Raw genomic sequence first — 21,203 nt, forward strand, 5'->3', positions numbered from 1 at the left:
AGTTATTATTGGTAGTAGTAGAAGTAGTCATCATCGTCATCAGCAGCAGCATTATTATTAGTAGTAGTAGTAATTATTATTATTGTTGTTGATGATGTGATTATTAGTATTAGTCGTTGTAGTAATTATCGTTATTATTATTGTTGTTGATGATAATGCTTTTGAGATGATGTCATCATTATTATTATTAGTAGTAGTAATTATTATTATTATTAGTAGTAGTAGTAGTAGTAATAATCATCATCATCATCATCAGAGCGACTTACCTTTTTGTAAGTCGCTCTGGATAAGAGCGTCTGCCAAATGCCTAAATGTAAATGTAAATCATCATTAGTAGTAGTAGTCATGGTAGTAATTATTATTATTATTATTATTATTGTTGTTGTTGATGATGTCGTTGTTATTATTATTATTATTATTACTAGTAGTAATTATCGCTATTATTGTTGTTGATAATGATTATGAGATGATGTCATCATCATTATTATTAGTACAGTAGTAGTGATATTAACTAGTAGTAGTTAGTTGTAAGTAATAGTAGAAACAGAAGTGTACTTGTTTAGTGCATGCAGCGGTATGTAGCATCCTGCCCTCTAAACATTTGTTTATAAGCGACAGATGACGAAACGCGAGGAAACCGGAAGTCCCTCATAAAGCGTCGTTTTTGCGGGTTAACGGAAATTACCTAGAGTCCCCGTGCGGGAAAAAAAATAGAGTCCCCGTGCGCGATAAACAGTCCGCCCCGTCTATCACATAAATAATCTGCTCAGGGACACGCCCCCTACTTACTTTCAGTTTAGCTCGTGACGTGAGCGGGTTTAGCGCAGAGCTCTCCTCGTTGTGTCAGTCACACTGAGCCACACTCCGGGGAGAACAGCTGCGCCTCTCTCTCTCTCTCTCTCTCTCTCTGCGCATTTCATTCAAACTACAACAGATCCCTCGGCTCATCTGCGTCTCTTCTTACAATGAACGCGAGCTTTCTGAGTCTCTCTCTGGCGTTTCTCACCGTGCTGGACTTGTGCAGATGTCTTCAGAGGAAGTATTACATCGGGATTCACGAGGTGGAATGGAATTACGCACCAAGCGGACGCAATCTAATCACCGGTCTGCAAATCAAACAAGACGAGTAAGTTGACGAGTGCTGTACAATTTCCCCTCGCGATTAAAAAAGTCAATAGACATCTCAAAAGGCTTTTATCATTTGTCTTTATGTTGTATGTGTTGTTCAGTTGTTTATAGTGTGTTTATGGTATTGGTTTCATATATGCAACAAATTAACAAACAACAACAAAAAACTTTCATCGGAGTGTGATATGCATGTATGTGCTTAAACCTCTCATGAAGTACAGTACTAGTCAAGTGTTTTGACACAAGTTTGGATATATTTCCACATTCTAGAACAATCCCAATTTTTTCAAAACTGTGAAATAATTATGGAATTATGAAATTAAAGTATAGTAAAAACACAAACGACAAAAGTCAACCATTATTTTAAGACATGAAAGTCAGCCGTTGTAGAACAGTTCTTGCAAGAAGAGTACTGTCAAGTGCATTTGCAAAACCTATCAAGAACCATGATGAAACTGGTTCTCACGAAGACCTTCCCTAAAGACTAAAATGTACCTCTGCTGCAGAGGGGAAGTTCATTTAAAGTTACCAAATTTAGACTGGAGACATTTAACAAACAGCACCTCCGATTATGAAGACTTTACAGAGCAGAAGTAGCAGAGCACATCTTAATATCAACTGCTCAATGGAGATAATTGCATATTTTGTATGCTTCAGCATTGAACCCATGACCTCCCGACCAGTGACTCAGAGCCTTAAAACACTTTGCTATTGCTGCACAGAATGAAGACTAACTTGTTTCACAGACATTCTAAAACCTTAAATATAACTGTTAAAAAGCATGACAGCAGTGTCTTCCATCAACAAATTGAAATATCATAAATGTCATGGATTACACATGTATTTAAACAGCTTTTTGCATCTAATTCCTTACTTCATATAGGGTTCATGTTTGCAGTACAATTTTTTTTTTTTTGTTTTAGAATTCGCGATTTATTTATTTATTTTACAAATATAGAAAGAAATAAAAATCAGAAATTAGAGGGTGTAGCCAAAACTTCGACTGGTACTGTAGATTTGTAAGAACATTTCCTGAGATAAGATAAGATAATATAAGATAAGATAAATCTTTATTCATCCTACATGGGGAAATTTCCTGAGATGAACTGAAGGCTTGCCAGACACAGAGTCTCACTTCAGGGTTGGGGGTTCTAATCTCCCTGTGCTTTGTTACTCTGGCTTCCTCCCGAAGATCTGTTGCTCACTGGGATGGGTTCCAGGCCCTCTCACGATCCTACACGGGATAAGCAGTACAGAAAATAGATGGATGGAAGCGAGGGAGAAACTGTGAGGGAAGCCAGACACGAAAGGGAACCCAGATATTAGGATAATTAATCATTAGTCAGAGGGTGTATGTTTAGAAGAGAGGTATTTTAGGTACAAATCTGCAGTGTCAATCCGCCGAAGATAGAGTGAGCTGTTTTTCATCACCCACAACAAGACAAAGTGAGCCGTTTATCCAGGAGCTCTAAGCAGAAGAAGTATTAGGAAACAGCTTTCAACCTAGTCATAACGTTTGTTCCCAGTTATGTTCTTACTCTGTCCGATTACTTTCACTGCCTTCTTTAATGTTGTCTGCGAAAGAGAGTAAGTTAAGTTCCTGTTATGATTTCCTTTTTTTTTTTTGGTTGTGATCTTTTGATTTTGCTTCATGTTTTTCATTTTCACTGGTTGGCAGAATGCATTTACATAGTTACTTATTACAGCCAAGCTGCATTAACCGATGCACTTGGTGTTGGCTAGAAACATCACATTTAAAGGTGCAGTTTAACACATTCAATTGTTTCAAGACATGTGACAATTGTGTCATGTCAACAAAAACTCTTTTAGAATTGAAATTCACATTGTTCCAATATTATTTTTTATATTATATTATCATTTTTATAATAACACATTTTTCACAGAAACTAATATGCAGAGCTCTGGACATAGACTATAACTAGAACTAAAGATTAAGAAGGAACAGTGATTTATTAAACATTAATGGAAGGATAGTTTTGCCGTCATGGTGAAGTCTTCAGGATATAAGACAGTGCGCTTCTGGGTATAATTCACTTAATGAGAGGGGGATTAAATAACAGAGGCTTGTTAGGGAGCAACTGTTTATAGCTATACTTGGTGATAAGTTAAGCCACATAATCATTACGTCACAGGGAAATTCTTTTCTTGGCATATGCCAGCTTGAAGGAAGTCGGGTCAGAGTGCAGGGTCGGCCCTGGGACGGCTCCCCTGAAAGAGACAAGGTTAAGGATCTTGCTCAGTGGCCCAGCGGAGGCAACTTGAAAGGCTGGGGCTTGAACCCGTGACCTTCTGATCAGTAACTCAGAGGCTTAACACACTGCGCACCTAGAACAGGCATTAACCTGTTTCACAGACATTCTACAACCTTAAATATAACCCTAAATGGTTTAAAATCATAACAGCAGTAAATTTAAATGTAAAACTTTTAAAATACAGCTGAGCAAAAAAAAAAACACATTAGTAATTTATCGCCCTGTCATGGATTACCCACATGTGATTATCCTATAACAGCTTTTCATGATTAATTCCTTACTTCATGTAGGGATTGTGTTTACATTTTTCCCAGCTAGAAAAACAGCCCACCTGCAGAGCTACTTTTATTCCTAAGACCACCCCTGGGATATTCTGTGGTTTGTAATTCTGACAGTGACTGGGTAGTGACACAAAAGGAGAAAAGGAAAACATGGATGTTGGTACTATATACACATGAATACAAAAACAGTGAATGAGCCATGAATACAAAGTGGTGGTTACCTCAATCCAGCTGTATGAGCTGAGCGGCATTGTTAAAACTCATTCTTTAATCCTATCCTGGTTTTAAGTTTTGTGTATGACTATGGATCAGTTGCTTAAGCCTTTTTATGGACAGTATTCTGACTGTCCCTGGTTCGAGCACATTGTGGGGTCATTTACATCTGAATCGGTATTACCTTCTGCTATGATCTTTTGAGAAAGTGAGTTTGTGTGGGGAGGAAAGAAAATGGGCTAGAATTACAATAGAGCACTGTTTTCCCATATCGAATATCTGGGATCATTTCTAATGTTAATGAGCACTTTCCTCATTGCAATGCATTTGAAAACCCCCCAAGTGCTCTCAGTGTGGTGTCAGGTTCCCTTGGTACTGTACATCTCATATTAACAGATACTGTAGTTGGCTTGATGCCCCTTTATTTTTCTTAATCAAGGAATCACTTTCAACTGACAATGGTTAGGGGCGTGATTGTTTGAAAAAGCATGCAGTGATGCATTATGAGAAGCTAAACATTTTTGCAAGCATAATTAATTTCTGCTTCTTTTCACAGTAAGCTCTAGCCTTATCACTGTTTCAGGGTTTACTTTATGTAAAAAAAAAAAATACAGCCATTTCCCAATTCTCTACATTTTCAATTTGGCTTTCTTGGATCAACCTCAACATTTTGATCGATAACTATTTAAAATATTTCCTGTAAAACCACTTGTTCTTATCCTGTTTTGTAAAGTCCTTAGCATTGTAAAATTTGGGCAGGGGGTGTCTCAGTGATTAAGGCATTAGACTAGTGATCAGAAGGTTCCTTGTTCAAACCCAAGTTGCCTCTGTTGGGCCATTAACCTTTAACTGCTCAGAAGTCAGAAGCATTGTAAGGCACCCTGGATAAATGTAAATAAAACTATTTCCAACAGGTTTAATTATTTTCATTAGTTGCTTTAAAACCTGTATTTTAATTTATAATGTAAAAATTGTTAAATTATACACTTTTATTACTTCTGTACTACTTATTTGAAATGTCATTGACTGTTGCATGATGTTATGCAACTTGATTAATGGATTTGAAGAGCCTGGCTTTAAATTAGTGTCAAATCATTAAATATTATTACTGCATTTCTTTGCTATGCACGTAGACTTATTTTCTGAAATATTTTTGACTATAAAATTGCCCATTTCATATACTGGTCATAAAAACAATGAACTGAATAACACTGATTATCATTTATATACCAGTAAACTGGTGACAAGATCATGGGCACCCATTGGTCATCTATGCCTGCAGGGACCAAAGGCTAGCTAATCAAAAGTTTCCCAATCCCAGAGAAAAGCCTATAGAGCACAAATTACTGAAAAACAAAGTTAATGATGGCTATGACAGAAAGGCATCAGAACATGGTGCATCACATCCTGTCACATATGGGCCTAAGCAGGCGAAAAGTTCAAGGTTGTGGATCCAGCCTCCACATTCCCCAGATCTCAGTCTCACCGAGTACCCGTGGAATGTGCAGGACAAACAAGTCTGATCCACAAAGGCTCGATTGCTCCAGGATAATAAAAAGTGCTTAATGAAGCAAATAAACAAAACCCTTTAGGTATACTGATTAAAACCTGAACAGATGCTGTTCAGAACATTTAGACTCTCTAAAGCCTTCTGTGAACGAATACACAGAAGAAAAAAGATCTGTGATACTCTACATCTTCATTTCATTTAAGGGCAGCTGTTATGCATTAGCCCGGTGTAAACCAGCGTGAGATTGGTGAGCACAGTAATTTAAACCTTCCTAGACAATATGATGTGAATAAACGTTCAAGGTCCACATGTGAGTATTTCTGTCAAGACAAGCGATACATACTCATTTGTTTCGTGCACAAAATGTTCACAGCCTGTCAGAATACAGGGCGGACACACTTGTTACTGAGAATCGTTATCTGTAACAAGTATCACTTTGCCACTATGACTGTTTGCAATTATTCATGCTTCCAAGTTGTGTACTGCTATTATTATTAAAGCACCTGTTATCCTGGTTTACACAATCCCTTTATTTTGGTTCATCCAAACTGCTACTTCATGTTGTTGTTTTTTTGTTGCTGTTGTTGAGTAAAAAAAAAATTAACATTGTCTTGGTGTTATTTTGTACACTTTGTATGCAAGCAATGTTATGTACATTTACTGATTTGTAACCATGGCTATAATCAAGCTAAGAAAAAAAGTACTTACTTGACATTTCATCTGCAGTGAAATAAAACTTTTTCAGCAGTTGCAATAAAGTAGTTGCAATGGCCAACTCATTTATAACTACTTTGTCTCCTTTTTTGTTGCTCCTCTCATCTCTAAAGGCATGCATCCATATTTCTGGAGAATGGTCCAACCCAGATTGGTAGTGTGTACAAAAAAGCTGTCTATAAGCAGTACACAAATGAAACTTTCACTACTGAGATCCCGAAGCCAGAGTGGCTGGGCTTCCTCGGACCTATGATCCGGGCTGAAGTGGGTGATGACATTGTGGTGCACATGAAGAACTTTGCATCTCGACCTTATTCAATTCATCCTCATGGGGTCTTCTACAAGAAGGATTCCGAAGGTAGGACTGGCCTTTCTTGTTTGCTTCGTGATTTGTCAGCTACAATCTTTCTACATTTATTCAACTAAAACTTTGCTGTTTTGTCATTGTTGACAAGACATCAAGACCTGAGCTTTAATGTCACATGATGTCACTTTTATTTTGACTAATATTACCTACCAAAGTTGAAAAAAATCTTGTTTTTCACAATGAACCTTTGTTCTGGACTATCATTTAAAAATTCATTCATTTTTTCAAACATTTTCACAGGCTTGCAAAGAACAAAAAAGTATGTATACAGTACAATATGTATCTGATCTGGTGTTTTATTGCATAGAAAAGTTATTTTGAAACACGAGTTGTAGAGCACAGCATGCAGTCATAGAGTATATATCAAAGTAGTGCTCATTCGAAAATCTGTTTAATCTCTGATCTGCTTACACTGCAGTGTTAGATTCTTAACCATCCCAGGTCATTAGGTCGATTTTGTCACTTATCAGAGTAATAGATTGTAGCCGAGTATACTTCACTATTCTGTACTCATGCAATCGCCAGCTGCAAACCTTCATCCGTTCAACAGAAAACAAACAGCCTAGACAGTCGTGAAACACGAAACTTTAGTAACCAAGGTGACTCACTCTAAGAGAAGCTCAGCATAAAGGAAACAACATCACACACAGATAAAGATCCTTTCCTGGAAATGTTAGTTTTAACGAAAGCTTTTAGCTCATTTAGTCATCTTTTTCTTATTTGAAAAGCCATCACAATTAATTGTGGGAATAGACCAGTTTATTTAGCCTGAGTGTGAGGATTACCCACAAAGAGGTTCGGGGAATGCCCGTGGCATGGACTATTTTGCAACTCACTTTGGCTTGTTTGCTTTTTTTCAGCTTGGGATGTCTTTAAATGACTGTCACACCCTGTAAAACAATAATAGATATTTAAAGGTAATCTAGCAGGAACATACATTAATACCTTTAATACTCTTTTCTAGTATAGTGCAATTATATTACAAGATAAAGGCTTTACCAAAACTGTATACTGTATATTTACAGGTTTAAGGGTTCATAGTTACAGGTTCCTCATGGGTTCTTTAGATGGTGAACGGTTCATGGTTGGAAACCTTCTTTTATATGGAAAACACTGGTTGCTACTTTGCACATAGAAAGAACAATTTTACCTTCCCCAGTGGTCTTTGTTGCCACAAAAGACTGTTTAATAAAGTTAATGAGAGATAGTTTAATCCACCACCTGCATTGCTCCCTAATGATTAATGTTCACGCTTTAGGACTGTTCCTGTGTCTTGTTGATTTTGCATGTTGTGTAAATATAGATCGGTGCCAATTTTAAGGGGAAAATGGTACCCGTGTTATGGGGTTTGGGGACATTTATTTACATATATCATGAATATAACATACATATATTCATGGCAGTGGTCTCTTCCAGGATACTTCTATCCATAATTCATGCGGAGCAATATGGAGTAAGTCACTTTTCATCATCAAAACACCAAATGAGGAAATATCGTTTGAAAGAGTACAGTTCCGGAGATTTGTTTAATCTGTGCCTAGAAACACAATTTGTTCTGGCAACCTAAAGTCTTATGTGAACCTATTGGACTGAAGTGTGAAAAAATAACAGAATTTACCGTCATTGACTTTACTAGTCAGCTCTTATCTTGACATCTCACCTTGAGTGCTATGACCACTTGGCAGTGGTGCTAAAGTCCAATCAACTAGAAAACTCTCAGGAAAATGCAAATTACAATAGAGGGAAACTCCAGAGAGTCAGCCTAATCAGGCAGCAGAAATGTAGTATAAGAAACACACTGATAAAAGCTCTATATCTCTTATACTGGGTGCAAAGCATTAAAAACTCAAGAACAATGACGTGCTACAGCATCTAGATCTTAATCCTCAAGCCCAAGAAGCCATGTTGTGGGTCCTGCCAGGTTAACTGCATGGCCAGGTGATCATACAGTGGAGAAGGTTCTCGTATTACCCAGCTGATATAAGACTTTCTCTAGTCAAATCAAGTTCCACTAATCAATCTGAAAAGGAAACAATTTTCAGAAGTACATCAAAGACCCAGGACTGGCTTAAGAGTTTAAATACATCTGTAAAAAAAAACCTGAACCAAGCTAAGCTTATGTCTTTTTTTTTTTTTTTTTTACTATAGTATATACACCAATTAGTAGGTTCCCTCAGCCCCCTGCGGCCCTGTGCAACCAATACTTCAATGGACTCTATGTTCTGACACCTTTCTTAACCAGCATTAACCTCTTCAGCAATTTGAGCAACAGTAGCCCTTCTATTGGATAGGACTACATGGGTCAGCCTTCGCTCCGCATGTGCATCCGTGAGCCTTGGCCACCCATGAGCTTGTCACCAGTTCACTGGATTTTCTTCCTTGGACCACTTTTGGTAGGTCTTGAATACTGTGGACCAGCTTCACATGTAGCACATCAAGTAGGCTTTATTGTCATTACAACCATATACAGTTAGTACACAGTGAAACGAAACAACATTCCTCCAGGACCAAGGTGCTACATGCTACATAAATTTACAACATAAATTAACAGAGACACTAAACTAGCTAACCAAGAGGCCTAGTTAACTGGCTAGCATAGACAGGACAGAGAGACCTACCATAAATTACAACATAAATTAACAAAAACTAACTAGCTAAGTATAACTATTTTAACAGACAACATAAAGTGCACATGCAAATGTGCAAACAAGAGCAACAACAAAGTGACAGTGCGCAACCACGACATCCCACAGTTTTGGAGTTTTTCTGACCCAGTTATCTACAATCTGCCTCTATATTTCATCTTTCAAAGGGGTTTTCCTTTGCAGGAGCTGCTTTTACAGTAGTTCCTCATTATCCGCGTTCATTTAACAGTTTTTGGTTTCCCGTGAACATTAAGAGCTGCGCATAAATACAACCTCATAAAAAAGTATTTCTAACAAGACTTGCATATTTTAAACATGTTTAATCAAGATGAGTAGATGTTTAAGTAGTAATTTAAGATAAGAAAATTAGGTAGCTTGGTAGCTATAGGATAACCCATACATAAAAATTAAAGTTGTTGTTTTATAACAATGTATGCTCTTTACAGGTGCACTATATCCAGATGGTACATCTGGTAAGGACAAGGAAGACGATGCTGTGTCTCCCGGTCAAGACTACACATACACTTGGAAGGTGACGGAAGAGTTTGCTCCTACCAAAGCTGATCCCAGCTGCCTCACCTGGATCTACCACTCCCATGTAGATGCACCAAGAGACATTGCAACAGGACTTATCGGGGTTCTGCTCACCTGCAATAAGGGTACGTTTAGGGACAAACTTACCTAAAAGTATTTTCCCACACAAACCTACATGCTTTAACAAGTTTTATTTAAATTATTTTGCTCTCAGGAGTGCTGGACACCTCAGGAAATCAACGTTCTGATGTGGATCAGGAGTTCTTCCTGATGTTCAGTGTGGTTGATGAAAATCTTAGCTGGTATCTTGATGACAACATTCGCAAGTTCGTCCCTCGTGGTGTTAATCTTAAAGAAAATGAAGATTTTCAGGAGTCTAACCTGATGCACTGTAAGCAGTTCAGGATACTCATTTTTTATGTTTACAAATGTATTTTATGTTAAGAATACTGTCTAATACAAGGAAGAAATAAGTCTATCCAAGACATTCTAAAAATGTACAATGTATGTACGTCCGTGCAGAAGTGTTACCAAACAGTGGGTGTTGATACTGTAGATTAAACGCTGAAGCGTAAAGTCAGTGACTAACTACTTCCTGTTCGAGTATGGAAACATTGAACATAAAGAATATTAAATTTGTTGTATTGCATGTGTTTTTTGTTTCACTTCTCTGAATGTTTTCCTCTTTCTCTCCAGCAATCAATGGCTTTGTATTTGGTAACTTGCCCCCGTTAAACGTGTGTATCGGACAAACAGTGTCTTGGCATCTCTTTGGGATCGGCAATGAAGTCGATATTCATTCTGCCTACTTTCATGGCCACACCCTTCTTAACCGCGGGCACCGTACCGATGTGCTCAGCCTGTTTCCTGCCACTTTTGTCACAGCAACAATGGTTCCCATGACGGCAGGAAAGTGGATGTTAAGTTGCCAAGTTAATGACCACATGCAAGGTATTTTTCTTGTTCTTGTTTGTATTTCTGCAGTTATATTTAGGTATATTCATTTAAATTAAGCAACCTTGGTAGGTTTAAACCTGGAAAACATTTACATTAGAATCAAACTTGAAAGATTTGCAAATAAATATATGAAATAAAAGAATGACTAAAATTAAATATAAAAAAATAGCTGACTTCATTTTATTGCCACCTAACGTTGCTGAGCCTAGACCTAAGCAACTGAAATCAACCCCAGATCATAACACTGCCTCCAGAGGCTTGTACTGTAGGCACTATGCATGCTGAGGCATTGCTTTATACACTTCCCTGTCTTACCCTCACTTTAGAAAAGACCCCATGACTTTTTTCCATTGCTCTAAAGTCCAATCCTTATGTCCATTAGCAAATGAAAGCTTTTTTTCTCACTAACAAGTGGTTCCCCTTTATACCCACAATGCTGTTTAGACCCGAGTTCTCATTGCAACATACATGTGGAAATGCTCCTACATTCACTATTAACATAACTATGGTTTCTAATGTTGTTTTTCCATGATGCAATTTCACCAAGCGGTTAAGTGATAACCAATCATGGTCATCTATAATTTTTTTCATATCGATGACTTTAGCACTATCCTTCCAGGTTTTAATACTGTGTTAAAAATCATTTTAATGATTTTCTTTGCTTGGTGCAAAAAAAAAAAAAAAAAAATTTTAACCCACCTAAAACAGGGACTTTTATTTTGCCTATGTGGTGTATGTTTAAGTGGGATGTGTATTTTAACCTCACATATACACATACACGCACCAAACACTCCCTTACACCTTTTTCCCCTTGTTGATTTCTACTGATGAGTAGCAGGCATGCAGGGCTTCTATGAAGTGTCTTTGTGCGGTAAGGAAGCACCCGCAGCACCCCCTGGCCGTGAGAGACATTTCTATATTGCTGTTGAAGAAGAGATTTGGAATTATGCCCCCTCAGGAATAAACAGATTCACAGATGAACGGCTAGATATGGAAGGAAGGTGACTGTATTCACAGAGTTATTAACTGCCACTATTCTTTATCTACATACATTAAATTTGCAATTTAATGCAAATTTTTTTTATCCTATTCTATTTCGTTTTGTATTGAACGTCTCTGTATTTTTGGTTTCCTTTTCTCTATCTCTACAGTGACTCTGCAGAATTCTTCAGTCAAGTGGAAGGCAGGCTGGGTGGGAGCTACTGGAAAGCCAGATACATTGGATATCAAGATGACACATTTACCCTAAAGAACGAGCAACAAGGCTCAGAACACCATCTTGGCTTTCTGGGTAAATCGAAATCTTATTATGTAGTATTATGTGTTTGCAGTCACTGAATGTAGCCTGTTTGATGCTATGCAGTTTGTGATGCGAATGCACCAGGACCAGCACGTCCAATCCAACCACAGGGTTTGTCCACACTTTAGGTGGTTGCACAGTGTGTGTGAGTGTGTGTTAATTATATATTGCCTTCATAAGTGTCAATTTCTGACTACAGCATGGGAGATTCTGTGGTTGTTTGAGAATTTTTAACCCAGAAGTGACACACACACACACACACACACATTTATTGCTGTGCTGTGATCTAGTACTGCAATAACATTTGCTTAATAGATGTAGCAGGCTAGTTAGGTTAGTTAGCTAATTTAGTTATTTTAGACCTATAAGGTGTATTTCTAACCAATAAAGGTCTTACCTTAAATTAAACTATACTAGTGAATTGAGGCTTTCTTTGTATATAAAAAAGTTTGCATGCTACATCAAGCATATTCAGTGCTCATGTTCAACAGCACTGGAACTTTTTTTTTAATTATATGCACCACTCCACATCACAATGACACAATTTATAGAGAAACCTTGTATATTTTTTTACAATAGCTGCCAGTGACAATTGTCGAAGAATTCACGTTATTTAAAAAAAATCTGCAATTGTTAAAAATCACAGGTTTCCTATTGTATAATTTTTTTTGCATCTTATCTGTCTTTCAAAGGTCCAGTCATTAGAGGAGAACAAGGAGATGTCATTGTGGTAACCTTTCGCAATATGGCATCCAAAGACTTTAGCTTGCAACCCCATGGTCTGTCGTATGATAAAGTTTATGAAGGGGCCATGTATCAGGATGGTAAGACAAACATTTTTTGTTTCATTTAAAAATACATTGCAATTTTTATTTTTTTAAACACCTTAATACTGTATCATTACCTTGACCTCCTCAGGTTCTCAGAAAGCAGGGGCCAGCGTGGCACCAAATCAGACGTTTATCTATCGATGGCGGGTGACTGAAGGTCCCTCAGAGAGCGACCCACCCTGCCTGTCATACCTGTATTACTCGAGTACAGATCCTGTACGTGACACCAATTCTGGGTTGGTGGGACCATTACAGGTGTGCAAGAAAGGAGCTCTTGATGGAAGTGGTCGACAGGTACTATCTCATAAACATACCAATTATTAATTCAATTGAAGTATTTTGCAGCAAATAAATGCACCATTTGTTTTTAAATCAAAGCAAGTTTACACAAAGAGCCATTGTTAGCAAATTTTCTAGACTGATGAGTAAAACCTCCTGAGGAGAGCGCAAGGTTAAAATAGTGCTCAAGTTACAGCAGCTGGGTTTTAAACTATGATGCAACTTTTATTTAATGTGTCTTGCTGCCTTCATGTGTGTCAGAAAACGCAGATGATGATCTCTTGTTGGTTAAGTGGGAGGTGAAAATTGGCAACTGATCTAATTAAGTAGGAAATTATAGTGGGCACAAATTAAATGAACTGGCTATGTGATCAAATAAAGTCTGGTGATGTTCTTTCATTAATCCATGTTTGTGTTTGTATACTGTATGTGTGTGCATGTAGCATACAGGGTCAGAGGTGCAGAAAGAGTTTTTCCTACTTTTCTCGGTCATCGATGAGAACGAAAGCTGGTATCTGGAGAAGAATATTGCCGAGTTTGGTAGTGACAAGTCAGACGCAGAAAGCGAAATATTTCAGGAGAGCAACAAAATGCACTGTAAGGATTGCCAGTTTGTGTACCAAATATGAAATATGTCTATCTGTGCATGCTTATTTAGTCCATTACAGTCGAAATACACTGCTTATTACGTGAATGTGTGTGGTGTGTCCCATTTTCAGGTGTAAATGGTTTCATGTACGGGAACTTACCTGACCTTGATTTGTGCCTGGGGGACCATGTTGTGTGGCACATGCTGGGCTTGGGCACAGAGGTGGATCTTCACGGCGTTTATTTCCAGGGAAACACATTTCAGCGGGACGGAACTACGCATGATACACTTAACCTCTTCCCACACACTAGTGTTACTGTCTCCATGATACCAGACAATGAGGGTAATCTAATCTAGAGTTTTATATAAAGAAGTATTTATAGAGAATGAGGTGGCAATAATGATCAACTTACAATTAAAACATAAATTTAAACTAGTTTAAATTAGTTAAAAGTATTGTTAAGCAATATCACACAAGAGAGAGTGCTGTTCTATGCCTACGACTGCATCACAGGCATGACCTCAAGTGTGATATTGCTTTTATACAACAGTTCCACAAACACCATTTATTATCAACAGATTATAATTTTTATTATAATCTCCGCCAACGCATACCCTATCTCTTTATAGTTCCACTTATTTCGCTTTAAAATATCGGCTATGTTAACTATTTGGTTCTGGGCATAAATTATATTAATAGTGTTGAATGGAAAGCTCACTTGTTTAACACATCAAGTAGTGCCCCTGATTAGGGGTTAAAGAAGGGATTCAAATCGCCTTTAGTGGAAAAAACAACATTTCAGAACGACTTAGAAAAGTAGACAAAGTGTTTTTTTCTCTGCTGAAAGTACTTCCATGACTGGCTTTGAATGTGGTTTTGGCAGGCTGTTGCTCTCTCCTCAATACTGTGGACCATACCAACCTACTCTCACCCATGCTGCGACCAACACTCAGATAGCAGACAGCTACGATTGTTAGAACGGTGGAGGCGGAGTGATACGTATAATTAAAAGTTGCAGTGATGTTACCATATATTATCATCATCACTCCTGAAATGTCTCTCTACCAATCAAATTACTACAGTTGGTACTGTTGTATGATTACACTTATATAATGCAATGGCATTATTAGTTTCTGCATCAGTTTTGTTTATCATCTTAGATATCTGTATCTAATAACCTCCGGTTATTAAAAAAACAAAGAAAGAAATATCAATATCCAGTCATTTAACAGGAATGAAAAGTACACACGTTCTGCTTCAACGGTAATAAAGAGATAAATTCAGCTAGGTGTTACTAATGAATGCACTAAATTAATCATTAAGAAATATGGCTACAACTATAAAAGTAGGACCTTTTGGTACTTTGTTCTTGCAGCAAGTCATGCAATTATGCCAAGTGACAATAATAAATTATAAAAGGTTACTGGAATTGCGAGCGCTAAGAGAAATACAATTATTATTATTATTATTAGTATACAGATTTTTTTTAAACATACCTTTAATTAATTTAAATCTTCTGACCTTTTATGACTTTTTCTTCGACACTAGGTGTTTTTGAGCTGAGCTGTCGGACAACTGATCATTACCGTGGTGGAATGCTCCAGATGTACACAGCCAAACCCTGCACACGAAGCCAAAACCTTGGATCAGAGGATACAACCTTCCGTCCTGATGTGTATTTCTACTTGGCTGCTGAAGAAGTGGTGTGGAACTACGCCCCAAATCGGACATGGGAGTTGAAGAAACATCACACAACATTAGGTGACAGGTCAGTGTTAGTCCACCTGTATCAAATCTTCTTCAGAGCCGAATACACAGAAACTGTACGGGACTGTGCAAGTGTCTCACATGATTTATTTTCTGTATTTCCTTCTCTCTCTTAGTCCTGGGAATGTTTTCCTCAAAAAATCGGGGAATCGGATTGGCCCTGAGTACAAAAAGGTGGTGTACCAGCAGTACACAGATGACACATTTACAACCAAGAAGCCCAGAGGTCCTAACGAAGAGCATTTAGGCATTCTGGGTAATATGCATACTTTTAACCTGTGACTTAAGAAGTGTCAGCATTTTATATTCGAAGGCCAATAAAAAAAAGGTAAAACTGTAAGAATTTATTATAAATACTGTTATATAGCATTAGTTATATTGTGTGCTTGAAAGTTTTTCAAAATTATTTAGGGAAAAAAGGCTAGAATAAACACAAAATATATTATTTTTACACTCGTTTAAAGTTTTGTCAGACTTTTTTCATGCTACAATACCATTAAATTTTATATATTCACTATAGATATTGGTAAGGAAATTGTTCAGCATAGAATTCAGCGTAACTCAGTTTTTGGAGCCTATTATTTTTTTATTATTAATTTTAATATTTATATTTATATTAATATTATTGTCATTATTATTAAGAATAACATTAATAATAATAATGATAATAATACTGATGGCTGATTTAAAATTGTATATAAAAATATAAATTTGAGATAAATACGAGCAACAATAAGTATTTTTTTTCTATAAACAACTCCATTTATGGTTTATGATCATATGACTTACTCATTTCAATTTGGAAAGACTCAATTTTTATGTGTTCATGGCAGCATTGGGATTTCAGATCTGTCCATTCACCATTAGTGTAATATTTTAAATTTAAGATCAGTTTAATTGAATTTATAGAATTTATTGATTTATTAATTTTATCACAACATGGACTTATTAGATTTTGGACTTAAGCTCTTAAATTAATAAATAAATGAATAATCTGGAATGGAAACCACTTAAATATAGGTAACGGTATCTTGCATTTCTTATTCTAAGTTTGCAGTCAGACTAGTAACCCTATTTGTTTTGCTAATTTCAAGCACAAAATAGTTTGGTCAATCTGCAGATAATTTTGCTAATTCTAAGTATTTCTTGCAAGGATCTAGCAGGAACACTAACGATGAATGATCCAGATAAGTTGTAATCGTAGCAATGTAATCCGTTAGCCAGACAGCAGTCATTCTCAATCTATTAGTGTGTGTTTGTGTGTGAAAGTCGTCCTACAAGCCCCGCCCCCGATAATCCGCCCTCTCTGTTATTCCTGCTGTTATACCCCTATCTCACCTATGCGGTATGACTGTGCGAGGATCAACGCGCGAAAAGATGGAAACCTAATCATAGCGCCAAAACTCGTGGTGAATCATGATGAACCGTACTCACGGCCATCGCGCGAACTTGCGTAGGTAAGATAGGGGTATTAGTAGTTAACAAATTATGGGCCAAACTTCGCTGAGTGATGATGGTAGAATAATTATAAAGGTCTTGGCTAAAACAACATGCATAAGGAATCACAAAGGAGTTTTCATTTTCTGCAATGGAAAAGTACGCGAACTAGTTACTTTTATCAGAAAATAACGCTGTAATGTAACTGATTACTTTTTGAAGACAGTAATTTTGTAATGTAATTAGATACTTTAAAAAGTATCGTTCCCCAACACTGGTATTCCAATTAAGACTACCCGACCTTCCCGTTTTTGTTTTTGTTTTCTCTCCAAAAAAAATTTAAAATTAAATAGTGCTAAATAAGCTATTGCACACCTGTGAAGGTTTGGTCAAATTTTCATTCATGGTTTAGGATGAATTGTGTATAAAAACCTAAACACAACATTGCAAATAAAACCTCAAAACAACAGAAATTTACCCTTAATTTATAGCATGCATGTTACTTAATGTCTTTTCACACAATGTCTGAAATCCAGAAGTCCAGTGATTTGAACAGACACAACAGCTTCCTGGACACAGCGTGGTCTCATGTCGTTCAACGTTATTTTGAACATAATTCTAGCTTTCAAAAACAGCTTACTACCTAAATTGTCTCAACAACTGTACTGTTGCCAAGTCCATTTTGACAATAGAAAATTCATGTTGGGAAGCAAGATTAATAATTTTTTTATTCTACTTGTATAATACAAATAAGACAGGCATGTGACTAAGATGTCACTTTGCGCAGTCCAGTTTCAAAGTCACATGTTTAAAAGAACTAGGCTTATTGACAACCACTATACTCACAGAAATAAATGTCCTAAACAAATTGTTTTGCTTTGGTCAGAGATATGGCTTTCATACACTTGCTAGAAAGGTCCATAATATGAAAGGCACATTAGTTTTACTCTGTAAACTAAATTGAAGGTTCGCATGCACTGACCCACTTACAAAGATGTACCCTTGATTACAAAACCCTAGCAGGAAAGATTTTTAAAAATATTTATAGGTTTCTTTATTTTGCAGGTCCCATTCTTAGGGTCGAGGTTGGTGAGAGGGTCCAGGTTGTATTCAAGAACAAAGCCAGCAGGAATTATTCAGTTCATGCTCATGGCGTGAAGGCTAGTAACAGACGCATGGAATCTGTTCCTCCAGGTACACCAAACTGCTACTGAAAATGAGTTTTATCTAATACTCTGTGCATACAAATTTGTGGACGTTATCAAGCGATGGACCAAACTGCTATATGATATGTGTATGTGTTCTAGGGAACGTTATGAAGTATAACTGGACTATCAGGTCAGGTCCTGGACGCACCGAGTCCAACTGTATAACCTTTGCTTATTACTCATCTGCTAACTTCGTTAAGGTACAACCTGTCACACCCTGACAACAGTGTGCTTATCTGCTGTATGTTGTTAACACTGTGCCTAAGAGTACTAGGTCATTGTTGAAGCAATGCATGTTTTAAACATGTCTTTTCTTTTCATTTAAGTGTAATAAGTGCATGTTAATGTTTGTTTGATTTGTGTTGTGTCTGGTGGACTTGGACAGGATTTGGCGAGTGGCTTGGTTGGACCATTGATAGTGTGCCGTAAAGGGACTTTAGACAAAAATTCCAGACGCCGAGGAGACGTGGATAAAGAATTCGCCTTGCTTTTTATGGTGTTCGATGAAAATGAATCCTGGTATCTGGACAACAATATAGAAACCTACCTGAAAAAGGTTCCTGACAACTTCAACAAAAATGATGAGGGATTTTTGGAAAGTAACATGATGCACGGTTAGTCAGTTATCCTCCCTTTGCATTAATTTGATATTATAAACTGTATTCAGAAATGATTGGGAAGGTTTCTGCTGTCATCTCTGATTTGCTCATTAGAAATCTAACTCTATGCGGAGTGTTCAAGTCAATCCAGGATTTTTGATTGAGCTAAAAAACAGAACACAGGGATATAAACTCCTTTTATTTCTCTATATAATCCCGTTACACTAATGCACTACCGACGTTTTGAAAACGAATCGTTTTTTCTTAGTACATCGGAGACATGATCTGTAAATCTGCTTAGTGACGATGTATGTAAAAGTGTTGTGGAGTTAATTAAAATAATTTCAAATGACATCCTTGTCTAATTGTGCTGTTCAGGTATTAATGGAAAGCTGTATGCGAACCTGCATGGTTTGAAGATGGAGCAAGGAGATCGGACTGAGTGGTATTTAATGGGGCTGGGAAATGAGATAGATATGCACACCGTGCACTTTCACGCTCAGAGTTTTATATACAAGGTATACAGTTATTAAATTATATCTGTTTTATGTGCATTACACTTTTTTTCTACACAGCATCCATTCTTTAATGTATATATCTTCTATTCTGTTGCAGATGGATTATCCACACAGAGCTGACGTGTATGACTTGTTCCCAGGAACATTTAAGTCTATAGAGCTGGTAGCTGGGACTCCTGGGACGTGGCTTCTTCACTGTCATGTGACAGACCACATCCATGCTGGCATGGAGACAACCTTTACCATTAACGGTTAGGTTTAATAACAAATTGGATTTGTTTTTATTGTTAAGGAAATAGTTTGAAATACTGGTTTTATTGATTAAATTTAAGGATTTAGGAGAAATCAATGGGGTATAGCATATGTTTCACTATGATGTTTTATCTTATAAATAAACCTTTTGATATGAAATTCTGTTAAATTCAAACAAAACTGGTTAATAAAACAAAGCCAACTTTAAATTGCGCTTTGTTTTATCTGGATACAAATTTTATATTGTAACTTGTGATTATCTGAATAACCGACTTCTAGAAGTAGGCCAGCATTTTTTTTTTAAATGACAAGAAAAATCAGTACCAATCAACACCACAGAATTAAAGGTGTGTCCAAACTTTAACTGGTAGTGTACCAAATAAAATCAGGTATAAACCTAAATAACGGGGTGAGCACACCATCCTTCACTTTTGCAATTTGTGTCTGGGAAGACCATATAGAATTTAAATCACTGTACAGATAATGTCATTTCTTTATACTTCTAATGCATATAAATAAACAAAACCTGTGCTTAAATAATCATCCTTTATTAATTACCATTAAAAACTGTTTTTGTGCCAACAGATTATAATGATTTTGTAAAAAGATTATAGTTTTGTCTATATTCTAAAAGCAGAAACAACCTGTTTATTTATAAATATTAATTAATTTAAATCTTTGCTCCATCCAAAAACAGCTGCAGATAAAAGAACTGTGATCCCTAATGGAAATTGTAGGTTCCTTTTTTTTTTTATAACATGTGAATGACTGATTGCATGGCATCTCTTTTTCCTTCGTTCATTACATGATTTTTTTTTTTTTTTTTTGTCTAAACTAATTATAAAACTTTACTTTTTTACAGGCTGCACATGTTTGCAAAGTTTACCACAAATGCTGCTATTCATCATAGTGGCCTTCTGGCTCCAGTGACTCAGAAGAGGTGATGTTTCTGGAGACCAATCAGAATCTGCTTCACTCTTAACCTGTGGTTTCAGTGAAGATGAGTGGGAGGCAGAAAGGAACAAAACACATGACTGCACTAGACATGAAGTCATTTTTGATGAACAAATTGCATTCTGCCTTTACAAACACTTTGTCCAGTTGGCAAAAAAACAAGAGACTTACTGAGAATGCCTTAAATACGCAGAATGCCTTTGATACGATTATTGTGTGCTCATGAATTCTGAAACATATCTACCATGATTTTTTTTTCTCCATGTACACTGATATAATTAAGCAAGAACAACTCTACTGACTCTTGTGGTGTTAGATTTAAACTTTATTTTACATGGCACAAGTTTAGTGCTGCACTGAATTTTGCAGAATCAATCTCAGATGCAAAGATTTTATATAAAAGAACAAAACAAAAAAAGGGAGAGGTTAAAAAACAGGGTAGTGGTGCACATATGCAATGTGAGTAACTCAGTGTTGTTTTTTTGTTGTGTTTTTTGCTTTAGCACTGTGACTCCTTGAGCGCTAAAATTTGCACATCTTCCACTAATGCCTTTGCTGTTCAAAAGTGTTAAATGTGAATACTAATATTAATAAACATAAATATAATAATACTAATTAGTTATATACTGTTCCCTACGAAGTTCCACACACACAAAATGACAAGACAAACAGTGTAACTAAAAACTATGTAAGCTGACAAACTGCTTCATCTTGTGTTCTTATATGATGTACAAATCATAAATAGACTTTTTTTATCTTTTCTTTTTTTTCCAAAGCCCAACAGTGCTACTGTTCAAAAACCAATGGGTCGTTGTCAATGACTCAAAAACCCTTTCCACTGTGGCGC

General features: G+C 36.7%; 1 protein-coding gene across 2 annotated transcripts; it reads left to right on the forward strand.

Moving 5' to 3' along the window:
• Positions 1-808: 808 nt before the first annotated feature.
• LOC128514128 (ferroxidase HEPHL1-like) lies at positions 809-20,967 on the forward strand. 2 transcript variants are annotated; one of them, XM_053487828.1, is made up of 20 exons: positions 809-1,126; positions 6,233-6,477; positions 9,578-9,790; positions 9,880-10,056; positions 10,362-10,616; positions 11,458-11,623; positions 11,774-11,913; positions 12,615-12,746; positions 12,841-13,046; positions 13,475-13,628; positions 13,751-13,963; positions 15,170-15,389; positions 15,505-15,644; positions 17,891-18,019; positions 18,133-18,233; positions 18,419-18,647; positions 19,011-19,150; positions 19,248-19,401; positions 20,100-20,135; positions 20,265-20,967. In XM_053487828.1, the coding sequence occupies exons 1-20, from the start codon at positions 966-968 to the stop codon at positions 20,330-20,332; spliced, it is 3,279 nt and encodes a 1,092-aa protein (XP_053343803.1). In that variant the 5' UTR covers positions 809-965; the 3' UTR covers positions 20,333-20,967. The 2 variants fall into 2 exon arrangements, with proteins under 2 accessions (XP_053343803.1, XP_053343804.1); XM_053487829.1 differs by lacking the exon at positions 20,100-20,135.
• Positions 20,968-21,203: the final 236 nt, after the last annotated feature.

The sequence above is a fragment of the Clarias gariepinus genome, chromosome 26 (genome assembly GCF_024256425.1).
Source record: "Clarias gariepinus isolate MV-2021 ecotype Netherlands chromosome 26, CGAR_prim_01v2, whole genome shotgun sequence".
NCBI lineage: Eukaryota > Metazoa > Chordata > Actinopteri > Siluriformes > Clariidae > Clarias > Clarias gariepinus.

Bases quoted from the DNA above. Each gene is read 5' to 3' on its own strand.
- LOC128514128 (XM_053487828.1), top strand. From the start codon at position 966: ATGAACGCGAGCTTTCTGAGTCTCTCTCTGGCGTTTCTCACCGTGCTG. The intron at 13,629-13,750 runs GTAAGGATTGCC...TCCCATTTTCAG, and splicing joins GGAGAGCAACAAAATGCACT to GTGTAAATGGTTTCATGTAC. The intron at 20,136-20,264 runs GTAGGTTCCTTT...ACTTTTTTACAG, and splicing joins TGTGATCCCTAATGGAAATT to GCTGCACATGTTTGCAAAGT.